This window comes from Ornithorhynchus anatinus, chromosome 11 (assembly GCF_004115215.2).
Source record: "Ornithorhynchus anatinus isolate Pmale09 chromosome 11, mOrnAna1.pri.v4, whole genome shotgun sequence".
Classification (NCBI taxonomy): Eukaryota; Metazoa; Chordata; class Mammalia; order Monotremata; family Ornithorhynchidae; genus Ornithorhynchus; species Ornithorhynchus anatinus.
The window spans coordinates 46,094,991-46,115,168 of NC_041738.1; the positions used below are offsets into that span (position 1 = coordinate 46,094,991).

The 20,178-nt window shown below is 52.4% G+C and overlaps 1 protein-coding gene across 4 annotated transcripts in view; it reads right to left on the minus strand.

Annotated features, from left to right (window-relative positions):
* Nucleotides 1-20,178, minus strand: part of GSE1 (Gse1 coiled-coil protein) — a 554,500-nt gene that overhangs the window by 39,450 nt on the left and 494,872 nt on the right. For all 4 annotated transcript variants that reach the window (XM_039913604.1, XM_039913603.1, XM_029074736.2 and 1 more), the window contains one exon: nucleotides 11,422-11,640. In XM_039913604.1, coding sequence (XP_039769538.1) covers nucleotides 11,422-11,640 — 219 coding nt within the window. The remainder of the gene's footprint in view (nucleotides 1-11,421; nucleotides 11,641-20,178) is intronic.

Genomic DNA, 20,178 nt, shown 5'->3' on the forward strand with positions numbered 1-20,178 from the left:
GGGCTGCCACAAAGCTGGCACTGGCCAGGCTTTGTCAGGAGTAATAATAATGATAATTGTTAAGTACTTACTACGTGCCAGTCCCCATCTGACATGGGGCTCACGGTTTAAATGGGAGGAAGAACAGGGATTGAATCCCCCGATTAGACTGTAAGCCCGTCAATGGGCAGGGATTGTCTCTATCTGTTGCTAAATTGTACATTCCAAGCGCTTAGCACAGTGCTCTGCACATAGTAAGCGCTCAAAAATACTATTTAATGAGGAAACTGAGGCCCAGATAAGTTGAGTGACTGGCCCAAGGTGACACAGCTCCTCCTTCCCATTTGGTGAGGGAGAGAGGGCACAGAGGCAGCAGTGATCCTTTGCCCACCCAACCTTTTCAACATGTATATTTCTGCCAGAAGGCTGCTGGAACTACAAGCCCCAACAGCCTTTGGAACAGTTTGACTTAGTGGAAAAAGCATGGGCCTGGGAGTCACAGGGGCTGGGTTCTACTCCTGGCTCTGCCACTTGTCTATATGACCTTGGACAAGTCACAACTTTGCTGTGCCTCAGTTTTCTTATCTGTAAAATGGGTATTAAGGCTGTGAGCCCCATGTGATACAAAGACTGTATCCAACCTCATTACCTTACCCCAGCACATAGTACAGTGCCTGGCACATAGTAAGCACTTAGCAAATACCATTAAAAAAAGCAAGTACTCAGTATTGACTGACATTGATTCTCTTCTTGGACTGTGGAGAATATTCTCCCAGAGGGTGGGGAAGTGAAGAAATAACCATAATCTCTTCCCTGGGCCTCCCCTCAGGGCATCCGAGCTTCCCTGCCCTGTTCTGGGGTGACTTATTGTGGGAGCCATGGTCAGTGCTACAGCCCGAAGGGGCAAGAAACCACTAAGGCCTATAAAATTCCCTTTGCCCAGCACCTAGTAAGTGCTTAACAATTACCATTAAAGAAAAAAAAAAAAGGAGGCACACATGAATGCCATATGTGGTCAGATAAGGTCCAGGTTCCATTCTGGTTTGGCCAAGCCATGGACAGAGCCAGATGCCAGATTCCTGGGGCTGGAAGACTCAGAACCCCACCCTTCAAGCTAAGGTGCTCTACTCTAGGGAGGTGGTGGCCAACCGAACGATTCAGATGACAGTCCTCCTGAAGCCCAACATCTGCAGATGGGGCCAGCCAACTCCCACTCTGGGCCTGTTCCCATGGGCAGAGGGGCCCGGTGACTAGTGAAGGGTGGAAAGGAGGAGTGTCCTGGGCACTGTATGGGAATGGAAGCAAAGCCTCAGGCCACGTGAACTTAGAGGAGGACCCAACAGAAATCCCAGCCAGGAGCCTGCCTATCCCAGCCCGAAAGAGGGAAGAGTCACCTGACCCTCCCATCCACCCCACAGGCTCACACCGGGGCATGAGAGAGTCAGGTGACTCTTCCCTCACTCACAGTCCCTTGCTTCCTACACACCTGGGATGTGATGGGGTGATTTGAATAGAGGTTGGCAGGCCAAACCACCACCCCCACAAGCCATCAGCTGGCAGGGCCCCTGCTCACTCTCTCCAACAGCTTCCCATCCAACCAGATTTCAATTTTAGCAGAAAGGGGAGTTCCTGGAAGGTGGGGGGAAGGCAGGAACAGCGATCTCCTGTGGGTTCCAGCCTTGCTGGCCTGGCTCCCTGGTTATCTCTTGTTTTTCCCTCTAAGGTCAGATTTCATGTCAAGTGGAGCCATGTCCCGTCTCAGGCAAGACTTCAAGCAGCTTCCTGAGCACAGCTCAAGGGGTGGGGGAGGGTGCCCTGGATTGCCAACTCAAACAGATCTGTGGGTCACTGTCTTCCTCCTGGGCAAGTCTGGCCATCCACCATAGGCCAGGCAGCCGAGCTCTGGGGGATGAGGGGAATTCTGGATGGCCTGGAACTAACACACACCTAACCCCCCTTAGCTCTCGTGGCATAACCTAGGCCTTGATTTGATTTATAACAATAATAAGAACAACAACTCTAGTATTTGCTAAGAACTTACTTTGTGCCAAGCACTGTACTACACACTGGGGTAGATTCCAAGACAATCAGGTTGGACATGGTCCCTTCCCCAAATGAAGGACAGCCTAAGTAGGAGGGAGAAAAGGTACTGAATCTCCAATTTACAAGTGAGGAAACAGACCCAGAGAAGTTAAGTGACTCACCCCAGGTCACACAACAGGCAAGTGGCAGAGCTAGCATTAGACTCCACGTCTTCTGGCTCCAGGCCCGGGCTCTGTCCACTAGGTCATGTTACTAATCAGTCACAGAGAAGGTGGATGGGTGGGCAAACAAACTAGAAACTCAGGAGGGTCAATCACAGCTAATACCTCCTATCAAGAGCAGCCTCCACCAGAATTGACCCGAACCTCTTTGAGACTCACTTTCCTCACTGGCAAAAGTGAGTAGAGTGGACACTGCCCAAATATCCCTTTGGGAGTGGTGATTCAAGGAATCCAAGACAACGGATAGTCCAACACAAAAGGCCAAAGAACCACAACTCCCACAACTAACGTCAACTCCCACAGGCTTTAATGACGAGCTTTTCTGCTTCAGTTCCCCAGCCACAGGATCCACCTGCCGACTCGTCTCACTGTGCAAACTCTGGGTTTGAACAGCCAAGCCAGACTACCCTGTGGCTGGGCTGATGGACCACCAGCCATTAAGACACCCTGGCTGAGATCTCCAAATTGGAGAGCCATTTGTTCACAACTTCAGGACTGACAGGGAAGATGAGGAGCGAGGCTTAGCAGAAAGGGCGCTGGCCTGGGAGTCAGAGAACATGAGTTCTAATCCTGGCTCTGCCACGTCTGCTGTGTGACCTTGGAAAAGTCACTTTATTTCTCTGTGCCTCAGTTACTTCATCTTTAAATAGGGAGCCTGTGAGCCCCATGTGGGACATGCCCTGTGTCCAACCCGATTAGTTTGTATCTACCCAGGCGCTAAATACAGTGCCTGGCACACAATAAGCACTTAAATACCATTAAAAAAAAAAGACGACAGGGAAAGGTGTTGGGGGGAGACGGAAGAGGGTGGGAGAAAAAGAGAAATCCCCTGCTCCCACTTCCTCCCTAGTCAGCAGCAACTACATATAACTGTTCCCCAACCCTAGCGCAATCCTTATGAAAGAAAAAACCACCGCCTGGCTGAAATGTACAAGCCGATCCTTTCTACACCCCCAGACAGACAGTGGGGTCTAAAGCTGAGGAAAGATTTCACAATCAAATTACACAGTAGTTAAATCTAAATCAACAGAGAAAAATGTGTGGATTTTCATTATGAGACGAATTTGCTGGGGCAGATATTTGTATAGAGCTGCAAAGGAAAATTACTGCCTACGTGAATAGTACTGGAGTCGGGTAAAATTCAAGCGTCAGGAAATCAATGTCAGAATTCACTAATGTTGTTTTTGATGGGCTAAGCAGCCAGATGCAGTAGAGAAGTAGGAGCGAGACAGAGCTGAGGGGGTGGGGAAAACACAGGCAGGAAGGGATGGGGGGAGGGAAGGGGGAGCGGTCAGGGAGTCAGAGGTGATTAAAAAGAGACAGACACATGAGAGGATGGGGAAAGAAAGGCGAGTGTGGATCTGAGTGGGGAAATCACAGAAGAGAAAATGGAAGATCATCTTCCAATCAATGCCATTTCAAGAAGGACTTCTCCCCTTTGGGGGCTGGTGGGAGGAGGCGACAGAGAAGCGTCCCTCCCATTACCACTTCAAATGCACCTGCCCCAAGAACGGGCACTTCTGCCTGGATGAGAAGAGGGCGGCTCCACCTTCCCTCTCTCCCCCATTGCAGGATTCTACGGGCTGTGCCTCTGTTCTCCAGAGTAGGGGACACAAGCTCAGCAGGCCTCCCTCCTACTCCCGCTCTTCTTCCCCACCAACCAGCCTGGGCAGCTGTGGGCCATGGCAGGAGACGAACATCAGGGTCAAGGGCCAGCCCCCGACCTGCCAAACTCCAACCAGACTCTGCCTCCAAGCCCCAGCTTTTCGGCACCCTCTTCTCAAGGAGCTCCTGATGGCAGCAGCAACTACCGTCACGAAGAGAAAGGACAGGAGAGGTATGCATGGACGGATGGACACACAAGGACGGACTCTCTCTCTCTCTCTCTCTCTCTCTCTCTCAAACAGATGGGACTCCAGATACACAGGAGGAGAGAAATACTGCTTTGCCAAACCATGCTAATGCTGTGATTGACACTTGCATAAGAGTTTCCAAATGGATTTTGTTTAGGGTGTTGAGAGGGGCGGAGGGTGGGGTATTTTTAAAGGGACAGTCACTAGTGAATTTAGTGAATGTCTCCCTTTTAAGATGTTTTTGACAACTCTAGCCTTTCCCACTCCCAACACATTCCAGAAAGGGCCAATTTTGCTCCAATTCAGACTCAAAGATCCATGACCTGGGCTGGATTAACGTCTACTAGCCCGGGGCCACCCACCCCAGGCCTGAGAACAGCAGGAGAGCGTATGCTCTGGAGGAGCCCCAAGGGGGTACTGGGAGAGGTGTGATGGAGCTGGAGGTCCCGAGCAAGCGATGGGGATAGGAATCCGACTCTTCCAGTGTGTCGACTCCACCCAGGGCTCAGAGGTCAGTCGGTCGGCCAGGCCAGCAACAAGGGGCCCGTGGCCAGGTTCTCCCTGGACAGTGGACTGTAAGTGCTCAGCCAAAACCCCTGGGGGGGGAGTGCAGCATTTCACATTATTGTGCAAGAGACATGAAGAGGAGAAACACCAGGGAGCCAAGGAAAGGGGGCGGGGCAGGTCTGCAAGACCTGGCTGGGATCCTCTAGGAACAACCCGTCCCCTCAACCAACGCCCTTGGTCCCCAACTGAGGGAGGCAGGCTGTCCCAGGGAAAGTCAGGTAGGGGCATGATCAAACAAAAGCCTGCTCCTTGGGCTGACCCAGGGTGCCTCTGACACTGGTGCATTTCTTCAGATCCATTTTTCTGGGGTTGGGATGAGAAAGGGAGATTGGAATCCTGACCCACGAACAGAGGGAAACCAACTGGAAAAGAGACACTCACTAGAGCCTCTGGGGCCCCAGCCCTCGTCCACTAGGGAGCCAAGAACCCGTTTTACGGTCAGTGAGTGGGTGCTGCCCTTCATCAAGTGGCTGGTGATTATTTTTAATTTGAACTGGTGAAACTTGTGAATCGACTCACAGGATGCAAGGCAGGATTTATTGTCAATCACTCTCCTTCTGCCCTCACCCCTTGGACTGGAGAAAGAAGGTTAAACACAGACACACACACACACCACACACACGTATGCACACATTTCATGTCTCCTCCCACCCCAGCCCCATGAACCGGCTGTGATTCGGCTCACCCTGCAGAGTGGCACCCAGCTTCTCATAGGGCCCACTACCCATGCAGGACTCTATATCGTTTTTGCCCAGCACTAGCTTCTATGGGATCATCTAGTAGGACTAACAGTACTCGATTAAACACTTACTGTGTGCAGAGTACTGCACTAAACGAAAGAATAAACAGGTGGGAATGAGATTAAGTGCCTGTCCCTCGGGGGTGAGGGACTCAATCTGAAAATAAAAAGGGGGGTTAGAGGACAGGTAACAGGCACAAAAGGAGAGATGAAACAAAACACTAAGACCACAAAGACAAAAAAACCAACAGATTAGTAGAGTCCTGGGGGTAGAGGAGCAGAATTTCAGGCTCCTCCTGGCTTAGAGGCCACTATCACAAACACCACAGCCTTCCCAGGTTTTTGTGGAGGTGGGTTTTGTACTCCCTCAAGAGAAACAAATGTGGTGTTTGACCTTCGGTGGGAAGGGTTGAGGGGTCCCAGCAGGGCACTACCGAGACCCCAACTACTCCCCTGCTCTCCGAGGCAATGGGAAAGTGAAGCAGATTCCCCGGGCAGAGGACAGTCCCCCCGCTCCACTTTGGATGAAAAGTAGTCAAGACTACTCAGCCCGAGTGCTCAGAATTCCAGGTTGGGGCTGGGGGGTGGGGGAGGGGGGCAGGGGGAAGAGAGAGAAAGACACACACACACCCTGCCTTCCCCCACACTTGTTTCAGGCTGAGCAGCCAGCCCCATGCCCACCTTCCACTGAACTCCAGGGATAAACCGTGGCACAGGGGCCCAGCATGCCCAACCTGAGGCCAGAGCCTCAGGCCAGCTCCCTCACTGTTAAGATGAGGACTCAAATCACACACCTCCTTCCACTCATACAAGACGCCAGCCAGGCCATACCCAGGGGAGGTTGGGGTATGTGGGAACCCCACATGTCACCGACCACCAAATCAAACTCCAGATAACCAGTCCTAGTCTTTTCATCATCAGTGGTATTTACTGAGGGATTACTATGTACAGAGCACTGCTTCAGAACAAACATCCTCCCAGTGCACCAGCCCTCTGCCTGGAGGCTTGTCCCCTGAGGCAGAGCTCCTCGCCTTCGGCCCAGGGCACCAGGACTGCTGCTACAACCGCTTGCTGTACCTAAGCCTGATCCTGCTATTGCAGAGTGCTGCCTTCCACTGGGTTCCAGTTAAATAGCCCATTAAAGAGACACATATTCAGATGTGCATGCTTTCTTCCAGGCACCCAGCAGTCGCTGACTTTGTTATTTAGCAGGGCAGTTTGGCTGCTGAAAGAACACATTTAGGAGCCTTAGGAAAAATAAAATTTCAATGAAGCATATCAGCGAGGAAACCTATTGAGGGGGACAGATTTCTCTTTCCTCTATTCTCTTCATCCTTTCTCTCGGGGTACGGCAAATGATATGGCATTTGGATTACTTCGTCTGAATTGAATTTTTAAACTGCCCCCTCGAGACACAATGCCGAGGAAAGACATTAGCCCATGAAACGGTGGAAAGAATTCAGTCCTATGGCTAAAAATAAGAAGGAACTTTAAGGGGGAGAGTGTGGGGAGGGGGAGGGAAGAGAGGGGGAAGGAGGTCAAAAGGTGTGTTGTGGAGATAAGCCAAGAGCAAAAGAAAGAAAAATGAACACACCAGGCAGCTTTTAGCAACTGACAAAAGGTGTGATTAAGAGAAACTGTGGGGAGCCTTGTGGGGCAGCAGACAGGGAAGTTGATTAGGAGGCCTTGGCTGCAGCTCTCCCCCTCCAATCCTCCCAACCACCAGCAGCTGCCACCTCTGGAATCCAATATTCCTGCTTTTTATCAGTCCATGAAGCATGTTCTCAAGTTTATGCCCCTCTCCGCCCCAAGGCTGGGGGGACTAAGTTTTGACCTCCCAGCCGCCTCATCTCCCCTTCTGGGATCTGCCCCCTACCTCCTCCCAGCTACTTCTCCAGGCCCACTGGCTCCTTTTATATTGTGCTTTCCCAAGCACTTAGAAAAGTGCTCTGCACACAGTAAGCCCTCAAATATGATTGAGTGATTCTGTTCTCTGGGTCAGCTGGGCCTCAGGGACCCGCTCCCAATTCAGTCCCAATCCAGCCACTCTCTATGGATTTGGGGTTGTCTGGCCCAAAGAGCCTCCAGGAGATAAGGGGGGGGGGGGGCAACTTGCTCTTTGGCCTGGAGCCACTTGGGGGAGGTCCTGAGCCAAATTAAACTCAGGCCTCAAGTGTGGTCTGAAGCACTCAGCACCAAGACAGGAGACCCCAGCCCCTTCCAAGTCCTAAATTTGCCTCTGGGTGGGTCAGTGACAGAGCACCCTCCCCCCCCCGCTTCATCTCCAGGGACTCTAAGCCAGATCTGGACGTGCCCACTGAGTTACACTGGCTGGACTCAACTCTTCACTAAGAGCTCTGACTTTCCTCAGCTGCCCATGCCAAAATTGACTGTCCAGCCACCACATTTGGGCAGTGTGAATGGTGGGGAAGTCATACTCCTCAAGCCCAAGCCAATCCTCCTCCCCTCCCTCTGCCTTGGCTGTTGCCAGGACAACTGCTCCGACAGAGCCGGGGTCTCTCTCATCTTCCAGGGACCACAACTGCTCAACTAAAAACTTCCTAGGCTTCGTTTCTGAGAAAAAGATAGGGAACTAACAGAACGAGGAGCAAGTGAGAAGGAAGCCCCACAAGGCACAGGAACCCCTGAGTTCTTCTGCCCAGACCTCAGTAATTCCATCTGGAAGATGGGAGACTGGGCCCAGAAGCTCTCTGGATGATGCTATACCAGGGATCCTAGAATATTGCCGCTGGTGCTGATTCCTCCTGTTATCGAAGCATAGGCTCCCTGAACTATCATGGGACAAGAGTGAATGTCTGGACTGAAAGCTCCCTGTGGGCAGGAAATGTGTTTACCAACTCTGTTGTACTTCACTCTTTCAAGAGCTATGATGCTAATGATGCCTGTCTTACTTGTTTTGTTTTCTCTCTCCCCCTTCTAGACTGAGAGCCCATTGTTGGGTAGGGATAGTCTCTACCTGTTATTGAACTGTACTTTCCAAGTGCTTAGTACAGTGCTCTGCACACAGTAAGTGCTCAAAAAGTGACTGCCTGAATGAATGAAAGAGCTTAGTACGATGTTCTGCACACAATCAGGGCTCAATAAATATCACTGATTGATTGACTGGTCATTCTAGGTATGAGCTGGATAGACTGAATCCAGAAAGCCAAACTTACTTCCCCGATTTTACCTCCCGACTTTGGCTCCCCTTCCTCCTTCAGTTGCCAGCAGCCCTTCCTTCTCTCCCTCTCCTCAAACCCAGTCCTTATACCCTGGACTCTCCTTTCTTCTGATTTGATTGAGCTCCTAACAGGACTTCTTGGTAAATCAGGTTGGACTGTACTTCAACTTGCATAACAGTGAACACTCCCAAGGCTGAAACCTTAGCCCTCTGCATCCTTGCAGGGCAATTGACTTCAGCAAAATTTCCAGGCCTCTGCCAGCCTGCAGGTATTGTGTGAGCACGCAGGCCTGGGTACAGAGAGGCATCAGAGGGCAATCACTTGTGGTCATCTGCCATCAGAGCCAGGGAGAGAGCAGTCTCTTCTCCAACCAAAGCAGACAAATACCTGTTTGCTCACCCTCAGCTAACAGCACCCGCACCCAAAGAGCTAGGGACAAGCCAGCCACAGGGAGACAGGGGACCTTTTAACCAGATCTCATAAAGGGCCAAGTGGCTCCCTCAAAGCTTTCCTGGAATGTTCTGGGGCCTCCTCCCTCTGCCACCAGAGGTTGGCATGTTACCAAAAGATGGGTACTTTGAGGCTTTTCTCCCACCCCCCTGATAGATGGCAGTACTCCCTGCCGAGTTCACTTGGGGCACCAATCAGTCACCAGACCCAGCATTGGTGCTGTTAGCGTGACAAGCTGCGGGCTGGCTGATGGGCCTGTTTCTACTGTGGAAGAATGAGCTCCCCACTAAGGAACCTCCCTACCTCCCCAACCCTGAAACTCAAATGGGGACAGCCCTGAGCAATCTCTTCCAGCCCCCAACCCCATATCCTGACCCCTGGGACCTCCTCTCCTGACACTCCTCCCTGCTAGACCCTCGCTGAGGCCCATTACAATCCCTGGCCCAGCCTGGACGCCTCAGTGGAGCTTGGCAGGCAAAGGGTGACAGGAGAAGGCATTGATTTCAGATGAGCCATCTGCTCTCTGTCTGCCTAGCAAGCTGGAGCCCCAAGCGGCCACAACGGGCAGAAGCCGGTTGAGGGCTGTGAAACAGCAGGGTCAGCCCGAGAGGTCGGGGATTCCTCTAGCTGAGGTTTCCTTGGGGGCGAGGAGGCCATCAGACTCAGAACAGGGCTCTGCCCACCAGGGCCCGAGGGGTTACGGCAGCTCTAGCACAACACTACCCCCACCCCCATCCCCCCGCTCCCAGTGCCTCCACTTCGCTGTTCACAGCAGCAGCACGGACAGCACGATCCCAGCCTTCTCCTGGTTCCCCACCCAGAGCATACAGACACGCACACATGAACACACACACGGTCTGAATGTGCCCCTATTCGTCACCTCCAGACCCCCAGACTTTCCCCACGGAGAAGGCAGGGGGCCTCAAGGAAGAGGCTAGAGACAGATAAGAAGGGCAGCAGCCCGCCACCCCGCCTCTGCAATGTCTGAAGCTGCTGGGACTGCACAGGGAAACCTGGGTGGGGGCAGACCAGTCAGCCAAAAAGGAGGAATCCCTGAGTCCTTCTGCCTAGATCTCGGTTACTCCATCTGAAAGATGGGAGACCAGGCAAAGCTAACTTTACCACCCATCAGGCCGGTCCCTGGACACTTCAAAGCCCCCAGGCTCAGCTCTCAGGGAGCCCGGCCTCCTCCCCGGAAGCTCCAGGCCTGCCCCTCACCATGGGGGGCAGAGAGGCCACTGCAGGCAGGGCCCAAAGCTGCCCCCACATGGAAGACACAAAGAGGGTGCTGAGCCTCTGTGAGTGAGCAGTTTGAACTGGAAGCCGCTGCTGTCGCTGCCACTGCCACCTCGGGGCACAGAAATCTCCAGCCCTGCTGCCTCAGTCAGGCTCAGCTCCCCATCATTAGTGCCGCCAAGCCCTCCGAGGCGCGTGAGGACGGCCAGTCCAGGCCATATCCTCCCCCCACCCGGCTCCCATCCACCCCAAGATGTCTCTCCCAGCTTTTTTCACTCTTCCTCAGCAGCAGAAAGGCACACAACCTCCAGTCAAGCTGTCCTGCATCCAGCTCGTGCTGCAACTGCAGGAAGGGGAGGCCCCTGAGGTGCAGGGGGAGGGAAGGATAAAAGGAGAAATGTGGGGGCAGGGGCGGGGGAGAGCAGAGGAAGACACAGAAGCAAAGCAGAGCAGAGAAAGTACAGTATCTGCAGCCAGGCCAGGTGATCTGGCGAAGATGTCCGCGCAGTCACGCCTTGCTTTGGTAGCCTGGCCAGAGCCCCGACGCACTAGCTCCAGGGGCCAGACTCTCTTCGGCTTCAAGGAGCTACCCCCTCTAGACTCTAAGCTCATTATGGGCAGGGAACATGCCCGCTAATTCAGTTGTACTGGACTCTCCCAAGCACTTAGTAGAGCACTCTGCACAAAGTAAGTATTCTATAAATACCACTGATTGACGGACTGCTTGATTTCCCCACTCTCATCTCAAAAGCGGCAGTGGGCAGAGCTGCTCAGGTGAAAGGGTCATGCAAACAGCACCTAAGCCTGCATGGGAAGGCCAAGTCTTCCCATCATGCATCTGGCCTGTTGTCCAGTTCTAGACCCAGTTACCGTTAGTGGGAAAATGCGGGGGAGGGGGAGTGGAGGAGAGGAAGGGACAGATTTCCTTTCTGACCCCTGGTGCCTGACACTCTGAGGTGCCCTCTCTCAGACTGACTCCAGGTGTCCCGGAGAACAGCTGCTCCTCACATCTATGCTACTTTGGGTGGGGGGCAGAGAGGAGGGGGCTTGAGAGGCCTTTACTCCCTCCCCTGCCTGCCTCCCTGCTCCAAGGACTAATACCAGGACAGAGGGCGTCCCCTCCTGTCACTACCTCGAAGCTCCTCTCTTACCTCTCGGTTCCTCCGCCTGTTTGGCGAGTTTGCGCAGCGCGGCGGCGAAGCTGGAGGAGGGTGCTGCCTGGACTGACAGAGTGCCGTTGGCCGCAGAGCTGCCATTGGGTACAAGGGAGCCATTGAGAGGAGAAGGGGTCAGGGGGCTGACGGTAGCGGTGGTCCGCGTCGCTGTTGAAAGCATTCCTAGTGAAGGGGACTTGGGTTCATGGCTCATGCCTGAAACAACGAAAAGAACAACCAAACATCACCCAGAGAGAAGGAGAACCCAGCAGCAGGAGGCAAACTCGTTCGCTCGGGCACCCGACCGGTCTCCGGCACTGGAGGGGCAAAGCCTGGGGGGCCGGGGGCAGGCAGACAGACAGGCATGGCATGCAGCAGGAAGGGGTGAGGCCGGAAGCGAGGCATCAGATGAGACAAAGCAAGAAGGGGAGGGGGAAATACAAACGGCAGAGAGGGGGGGAATAATACTCCTTCACCCCAGAGGGTCAACCACTTCCATAGCAGCACTGGAGCACACGAATCCTGGGCAGTGCCAACTCGAAGGCAGTTGCCCAACTCGAACAGGTTGCCCAAGATCCCAACCTGTTGAAGGGAGAGACAGTGGCACCGACTGCAGTTAACAGCTAGGTGCTGGCAACTACCAGGCCCCAGACCCACAGGGTTCCCCAAGGTGACCGAAGGCACATTTCGATGACACAGGTAACCTGCCCCACTGCCTGGCATCAGATGAGGCAGAGGTATGATTCATTCATTCATTCAATCATATTTATTGAGCACTTACTGTGGACAGACCACTGTACTAATCACTTGGGAGAGTACAATAGACACAATCTCTGCCCACAACAAGTTTACAGTCTAGAGGGGAAAACTATAGCATGTTCACTCCCCACACCAAGGGAAGCAGAACCACAAGATAGCTGGGATCCGATGAGTTCCGATGGGCCTGACTTGTGGATCCAAAGGACCTATTTGGGGAAAACCACTAGTAGAGGTGGGGAAAAGTCTAGAGGGCACCCCTTCTCCCCCCGTCCCCATTCCATCCAGCCCCAGAGGGACAGAGGTCACTGAGACTCATTGCTGGGAAGACTACTACCTCAACAGGTTGGGAAACAAAACCCAAAGACACCAAAATAGCATATTCCAAGGCAGTCACTGATTAGGCAAGAGGGAGACTATTAGAAATCCAAATCAAACGGCAAGCCAACTAGGAATCCCAACCACCTTGCTCTGTTCTCTCCAGGATGGAGTTCACAGTCCAGAATTTCCCCCACCACAGCTGCCACCCCAGTTCTCACCTGCGGCTGCAGAGTTTACCGTGGGCAGAGGGCAGAGGCAAAGCTGGCTACCAGAAATTTGATCAGCTGTTGCCAAAGGGGCACAGATATCCCTGCTCTCCCTCTTTCCAAGGAGGTAAGGGAAAGTCTTTTGAATGCTGACCAAAAAAAAAAAAAAGAAAAAAAGGAGAGATGGGAGTTGGCAGAAGAGGGGTGGAGAAGAGGAGGGAAATCACAAACCACTATAGCAAGACCCCCCAACACACACACACACACACACACACACCTCGCCCCCTTCAGAAAATATGGCAGACAGTATGGGGAGGGGACAAATGGTTACCCATCCCCACAAAGGCCCAAGCCACAAGGCATGGGGGTTGGAAGCCAAGATGCTCTCCATCCCAGGATGGCTCTTCCCATGCCTGTGCCCAATCCAAACAAAGCAGACAGGCACTCTGTCCCCTGCTGGGCTCCCTCTGGAACAGCCGGCCTGGACACAAACCCAGCAGCAAGGGCTCCTCTTACCAGTTTCTTTGGAGGAGACAGGAAGAGGCCAAAAAACAACCAGGACAAGTGCAAGGCGGAAGTTAAGGCCACGAACTCCTTACCCTTTCCCCTGCTAAAGATAAACACTAACTTCCCTCTACATCAGAAATACCAGACCTCGGAGAGGCTTCCCTTACACAGCCATTCTGATTCTCTGCCCTCTCCTCATGTGGAGAAGCACAGGACACTCCTTTGGACAGATATCTATACCCCTTCTCCAATCAAACTTCTTTCCAGAGCTCTGACCAGAAGGCTTGCTATGGTAGAGAATGCGCGTGGAAGCCAAAAGCACTCTTCTTTTCTTTGGGCTATGAGTGGGGGAAGAGAGGGAGAAGAGAATGAGCAACATAGCGCTGAGATGAGGGGCAGTTAATTTCTGCAGAGCACAATGAATATATGGTCGCTGGGGGAGGGGGGAGAAGCACGAGCGGAAGCAAGTTCAGGGAAACCCCATTATTCCCAGCAAGTGCTTGTACCTTATCTAACAAAGCCCTACCACATAGGCACTGCTGCCCACTGAAAACAAGCCAGCCTAACAGCTGCCGCCAAGTCACATGTCCCTGCCCAATCTATACTAGCTAGGGCTGCTGGGAGATAACAGTGGCGTTTTGTCAGCATGCTGCAGCAGCAGGCCCTATTGAACGTGGATGAAGCAGCATTGATCCAGGCATTTGACCCCTCCATGTCCTCCGCTCTTTTTCTAAAAGCTGTAGATGAAAGTGTGTGTGTGTGTGTGTGTATGGGGGAAGGGGGGAGGAGAAAGGAAAGAGGCGGGGGTAGACAGCCAGTCTTGTCCAATCCTCCGCTTCTCCCCACTGCCTGCCCTGCACACTGCACTTTCCCAGGAGGCCAGGAGAGGACATCCGAGAATTAGCCCTGATCTGCCAGCCTGCCTGGGAAAAATGCTGTTCACCCACAGGCTGAGGTTAGTTAGCCCTTGCCCACAGCTGCTCAGACATTCAACTCCCTGAGGAGGCCCCAGTGGACCGGACAGGCAGAGGGGGCTGGGGAGGGAAGACGAGGAGGTGAGGCTGGCTCGAAGACCCAGGTCCCTGCCCCACTCTGTGGCTTGCCGCCCCAACCGGTTTCTTTGGGGGATGATGGAGAAGAACTGCAGTAGCAGAAAGCGAGGATGATTTTAAGAGCTCAATTTTAAATGTGGGCTGGCAGCTCTTCACCTCAAAGCTGAGATTTACAATCTCTCACTCCATCCACCCCTCCCACGTCTGTTCAGTGCTGGAGGACCCAGGTCCCATAAATTCAGTTTCTCCACTAAACTGATACCACCAAATTTGTCCCCCTTGAAATGTTCACTGTGTGAGGAGCCCCTGCCACCTCCCCAACTACAAGTAGGCAAGTCCAACTATAACATGAGTCTCAGCCCTTGGGCCTGGGACCTCCTCTTCTGTATTTCTTCCTCCTGACTCAATCCGTCATGTACTCAATCGCCCATATTTACTGAGGACCGAGCACTGTACTAAAGTGCTTGGGAGAATACATCCTAGAGAAGGAGATAGACATTAATAAAAAGTGGCAGCAGAGCAGAGTCGTGGAAAGGGCACAGAGGGGATCCTGGGTCTCCTTCTGTCCAGGGGGGATTTAGTCTACCAGAACCCAGATATGGCCTCAATTTCTCCACAGGCTGAGTGGGCACTTGGGGCAGATAATAATAATAACAACAATGGTATTTGTTAAGTGCTTATTATGTGCCAAGCACCGTTCTAAGCACTGAGCACTATTTTAAGTGCTGGATGGCACCCAGGACTGGTCAGTAGCTGGAAAGGTGGGGGAGAGAAAATGGGGGGATGCTTCCTGACCACTTAACTCCTCCACCATTTCACTTGGGGGTTTCTAGGCCCCCGCTTGGCTGTGACAATCACATCCAGTGTAGTCCAGGATTTTGAGGTGGGCCAGTGATTTTTTTTTTGGTCAAACTCAAATACACTTGTCTGTATACACTTGCCTCAAACTTCCCATCAGTCATTGCATCAAAGACCGCCTCTCCCATCCAAAGTTAACAGAGTCCGCCTGGAACGGAATACATACCATTCTACACAGAATGCAGTGAGCGCAAACATCACAGAAAGAAGAGGAAGGACAGAATACATGTGGCCTTCCCTCTGGCTGATTTTCTTTTGCCTGGCTGCCTGATTTCATGGGCTGGGCTAGAAAGCATTAGTTAAGGTGGACCCCACCAACTCCTGAGCCCTGGGTTGAGGAGGAAGCCTGACTCTCAGCACTGCAGGCTCCCCCTCTAGACTGTAAGCTCACTGTGGGCAGGGAATCTATCTGTTTAGTCTTATATTGTACTCTCTCTAGTACTTAGTACAATGCTCTGCACATGGTAATCACTTACTAAATAAGACTGACTGCTTCTCAGGATCGGGGGTGGGTGAGGGTTTTGCAGGCTGGAATTGTGAATCCGCTCTGGGTATCGAACGCCAGGTTCTCTATCCTTCAGGCACAGTGGGATGAGATGAATGTCACTGCCTGACATCCCCCGTTACTCTGACTGGCAAAGCCAGACTCTGTCACCACCACGGACTAAGCCTCTCTACCCCAGACTCCTGACCTCATCAGGCACAAGGCACAGGTCACTGCCCTGAGTCATGGGGCACACAAGCCCAGGCTGGCAGGATCAAGTCACCCTCCACCCTCTTCTACCACTTGAGAACCTCTGGTAAAAGGGCATTCCTCCCACCAGCCCAGGATCTGGGAGGCCACCTTCATGGGGGCAAGGCAGCATGTCGAGAAGGCAGAAAGTTGAATAGAAAGGTTAAGAGACTCCAAGCATCTACCCTTTACGCTCATAGCAGTGGGAGAGAACACTGCAATCTGTCTTGAGGTCACGCCCAGTGGCTTTTCAGGGTTCTAGGGGGCTTCCAGCAGACATTCAGACCCTCACTCCTCCCTCATGACAGTCTTCAGTTGCCAGAGTCAGTTACCAACGGCAGGATTCCGCAAAGGGAAGCCATCGCCTGGGGCTGTTTACTCTGCTCCCTGCAATAATCCCTTATCTAAACTTCCCCTAAAGAGCCCTCACCTTCAACCATCCCAGACAAAAATCCAGGTAACCAAACCCCAGGGGTTCAAGCAGGTGACAGAGGACCCTGAAAGGCCTTCCCAACCTGGCCCTATGGGCAGGGGCCCCTTCCCCCCTTCCCCCTCCTTCCCCTCCAAAGGCAACACGCCAACATTAATGTCAGAACCGCAAGCACTGGAGCTCGAAGCCCTGGAAAACTACACTGCTGATGTCAGGTCACTTAAAATAGAATTTCAAATGAGCAACTTCATTAACAGTCGAGAATTAGCATTTCTACTCAGCATGTGTGCCTTGGAGGGGGTGGGCAAAGCAGAGGTGAGGGAGGGAGGTCGCCCCCTACCCCCACCCCCCTCCAGGGGCGGGGAGGAGAAGGGGTAGTAACCATGCAGAATGGAAAGAGACCACAATGCGGAGGTGGTCTGGCAGAGCCACAGAGAGCATCCCAGAGAGGGGAGGGTGGTCCGTTCAGTTTCCCCAACTCATCTAAAGCCAATCTGCGGTAGCCACCCATCAGGAAAGCATTCATGTATGCGTGTGTGTGGGAGGGGGAAGAGAAGGCAAATAGCCAAGTGAGAGCTCAGTCTCCCTCCTCTTCTTGCCAACTCTGGCTTCTGCTTTGAGCCGACCGTCCAGCCAGCTTCCCTCGCTGTACAAATCATTGGTGAGCCCAGGGTTCCCTGTTATTCCCCCCACCACCACCCCGTCTCTCCCACAGCTTCTCCGAACAGCTCTTCCTTCCAGGGCAAAGCCCCACCCCAGCACCCACCCGAGCAGCCTTCCTCGGGGCAGTGGGGGACGTGGAAAGGCCTGACTTGGGCCCGTCTGTCAGTCTGTCTGTCTGTCTGCTGTTGCTCCAGGAGGAACAAAGAACAGGAGCAGGTGTTCTCCAGCTGATGCCTGCGGCTGACACCAGCAGGTGTCGCTGCAAGTCCCCGGGAGGGAAAGCCCCCCCATCCCACCCCCACCCCCACCCCCACCCCCACCCCACCCTCTCCAGCAGGCCAGGGCGGGGAAGGGCGGGGAGGGGTTGAGGGGAGCCACGCCTCCCCACCCCACCCCCTCCCCCAGCGTCAGTCAGAATTTATTAAACTTTGGCCCCGAGGCCCTCAGGAGGCCCTGAACGAGAGCTGGGATCTCACTCCCTCTGCCCTCATTATACAGGCATTTATTAACTTCTGAGCTCTCAGCCATTGACTGAATTCTTGTCTACATTATCAGCTCATGTAAATTCATTATACTAACAGCTGGGAATAAAATCCTCAGCATGAAGGGCTATGATGGATGAGGACTTTGGGGCTGGGGGCAGGTTGTGTCTGTGTGTGTGTGTAGGGATGTGGGCTTTTATTTCACAGTACTACTACTACTAATAATATTTGTTAAGCACTTACTGCACTGTTCTAATCGCTGGGGAAGGCACAAGATAATTCAGACACAGTCCCTGCCCCACAGAGGGCTGACAGTTTCAGCAGGAGGGGGAACAGGGACTGAATCCCCCATTTTACAGATGAGGTGACTGAGAAACAGAGAAGTTAAATGACTTGCTCAAGGGGTCACAGCAAGCACATGGCACAGACAGGACTAGAACCCAGGTCCTCTCTGACTCCCAGGTGGTGTACTTAAAAGGTGGTGTAGATACGGATGGGTGGGTGGAGTCAGACCCCCTAGTTTCTAGGAGGAAGAATCTCAAGGAGTTTTTCAGTGGCACATGCTGCTAACGGGCCTTCTCCTTCTCCTAGAAGTACTTTACAAACCCTCCACACCAACGTTTCTTGTGGGAGAAAGTCACCAGTCACCAATCTTCCTAAGCAACCTTTGCCCAAAATACGGCGATCCAGTCTTTGGGGCTGAAATGCCCTCCTCCCCAGGTGTTCCTGCTCAGCCCAAGCTGGGGCGAGGGTCACCAGAACATTCCAAGTACTCTCAATGGGATTATGAAACCCCCTCTAAATTTTCCACAATGCTTCTCCTTCCACTGCCACTCAGGTTAGAAAGACTACCAAGGAGGGAGAAAAATCCCCCCTAGGTACATGAGTGCCTTCAAGGTAAGAAGCACCCATCCGTCTCAGTCACTTCCACCAAAATAGGACTTTGTTTTTCCAGTTCTTCTGAACAAACAAAGCAGCCCTGAAACAGGTGGCATGCTGATTTGACTTCAGCATCCAAACACACCCCAGACCTGGCCCGTGGTCTCAGCGTGCAAATCCCCTTGCTGATGGCAGCATGGAAAAAAACAAACATGTGAAACACACAAGAAAGAGAGAAAAAAGAAAAAGGAAAGCCTCTTCTATTCTATTAAATATGGTATCTGTAGCCCTTCCTCCCTCCTTCCCTCCCCTCAATAAATGGTTCAAGAAGCATTACTAATCAGCACTCTGCCTGCCTCCTGCAGATTCCATAATTACTCCTTCCTTTCATCCCTGGCTCTTCTCCGACACCAGACCTCAGGCCTGCTACCTCTGTGCTCTGTAATTACAAGCTAATAGCTTAGATGAATTTTCTGCTGGGTCCCGGTTCAAGCACCAATCCCGCCCCTTCCCCCTTGACAACCCCCCCTTGGGGTAATTACACCCTGTGAGGTTTAGCACAGCAGGCCCTCACATTTAGTCACAGGAGCACATTCCCGGGCCTGAATTTCCTAATCACCCCTCTTGGTAATTTTTCATTACTGTAGAAAGAAATGTTTGTGAACAAATAAAGAGCGTCCCCCAGCTTTGCATGAGGTTCCTCCTCCCTCACTAGCCTCCATCTCCCCCCTCAGCCTAGCCCTCCCACTCCCACCCTCCCACTGGGGAGCGGCTTTAGCGTTATTACCAGGACTGGGGGTGTCTCTCTCTCTCTCTCTCTCTCACACACACACACACACACACACACACACACAAAATGTTCATCTGATCTCTAGGCGGGCTCCACAGCCTCGACTGCTTCATAATAAATTCATTATTTTATTTGCCTTCGGCATGTTCTGGGCTTGCTTATATGTCACCTTTTTTTTTGTTCGGGTGGGGGGGTGGCTGTCTCCTCCCCCGTGCCAGGCCGATGGATGGGGTGGGGAATAACCCTGGGTGTTCTTACTGATGAGGCCACCCCAGGCTGGAGGTTACTAGGAGAAGGGGCTGTGGAAAGGATCAATAGGAGGCAGCATTTTCCTCATTCTGGATCCCAAGTCAGAGCTGATTTACAAGGTTAATAGTGTTAGCCCTTTACCATGATAACTGGAAAGCAAGGTCCACAGCATCACCTAATTACCCAACCAAATAGGGCACTGAATATACCTCAGGGCCACCTCAGCTCACACTATGTGTTTCAGGTTTATGCAGGCTTTATTCTCACCAAACCCTGAACTTCAGAGGGAGGCTTGGAGGAGCCGAAGCAGGGATAAAGCCAAAGACCTGGCAGTTTTTTCTGTTGCTGTTTTTTTAGCCCACTACATTTGTTTTATATCCGACTGGGGTCGGCAAATACCTCAGCTGGCAGCTGACAGGGAAGCCACATTACTACTGGAGGACAAAAATGAGTGTCACAAACAAGTTTCATAGGATCCAGTGATGTTATCCACGTGCTTTTCATTGTATTAATGAATATTCACTTGCTCTATAAACAGCAGGACTAAGCAAGTGCTGTATCAATCCAGCTTGCTGCAGCTCTGCCACTTAAGTGCTCGATGACCTTGGGCAAGTCACTTAACTTCTCTGTGCCTCAGTTACCTCATTTAAAAAATGGGGATTAAGACTATGAGCCCCATGTGAGACATGGACTGTGTCCAACTCTATTATCTTGTATCTACTCTAGTATTTAGTTCAAAGCCTGGCATAGAAAGCATTTAATGAATACCATAAAGAAAACCCATGGTAGTTATTGAGCGCTCTCTGTACCTAAGCACTTGGGAAAGTA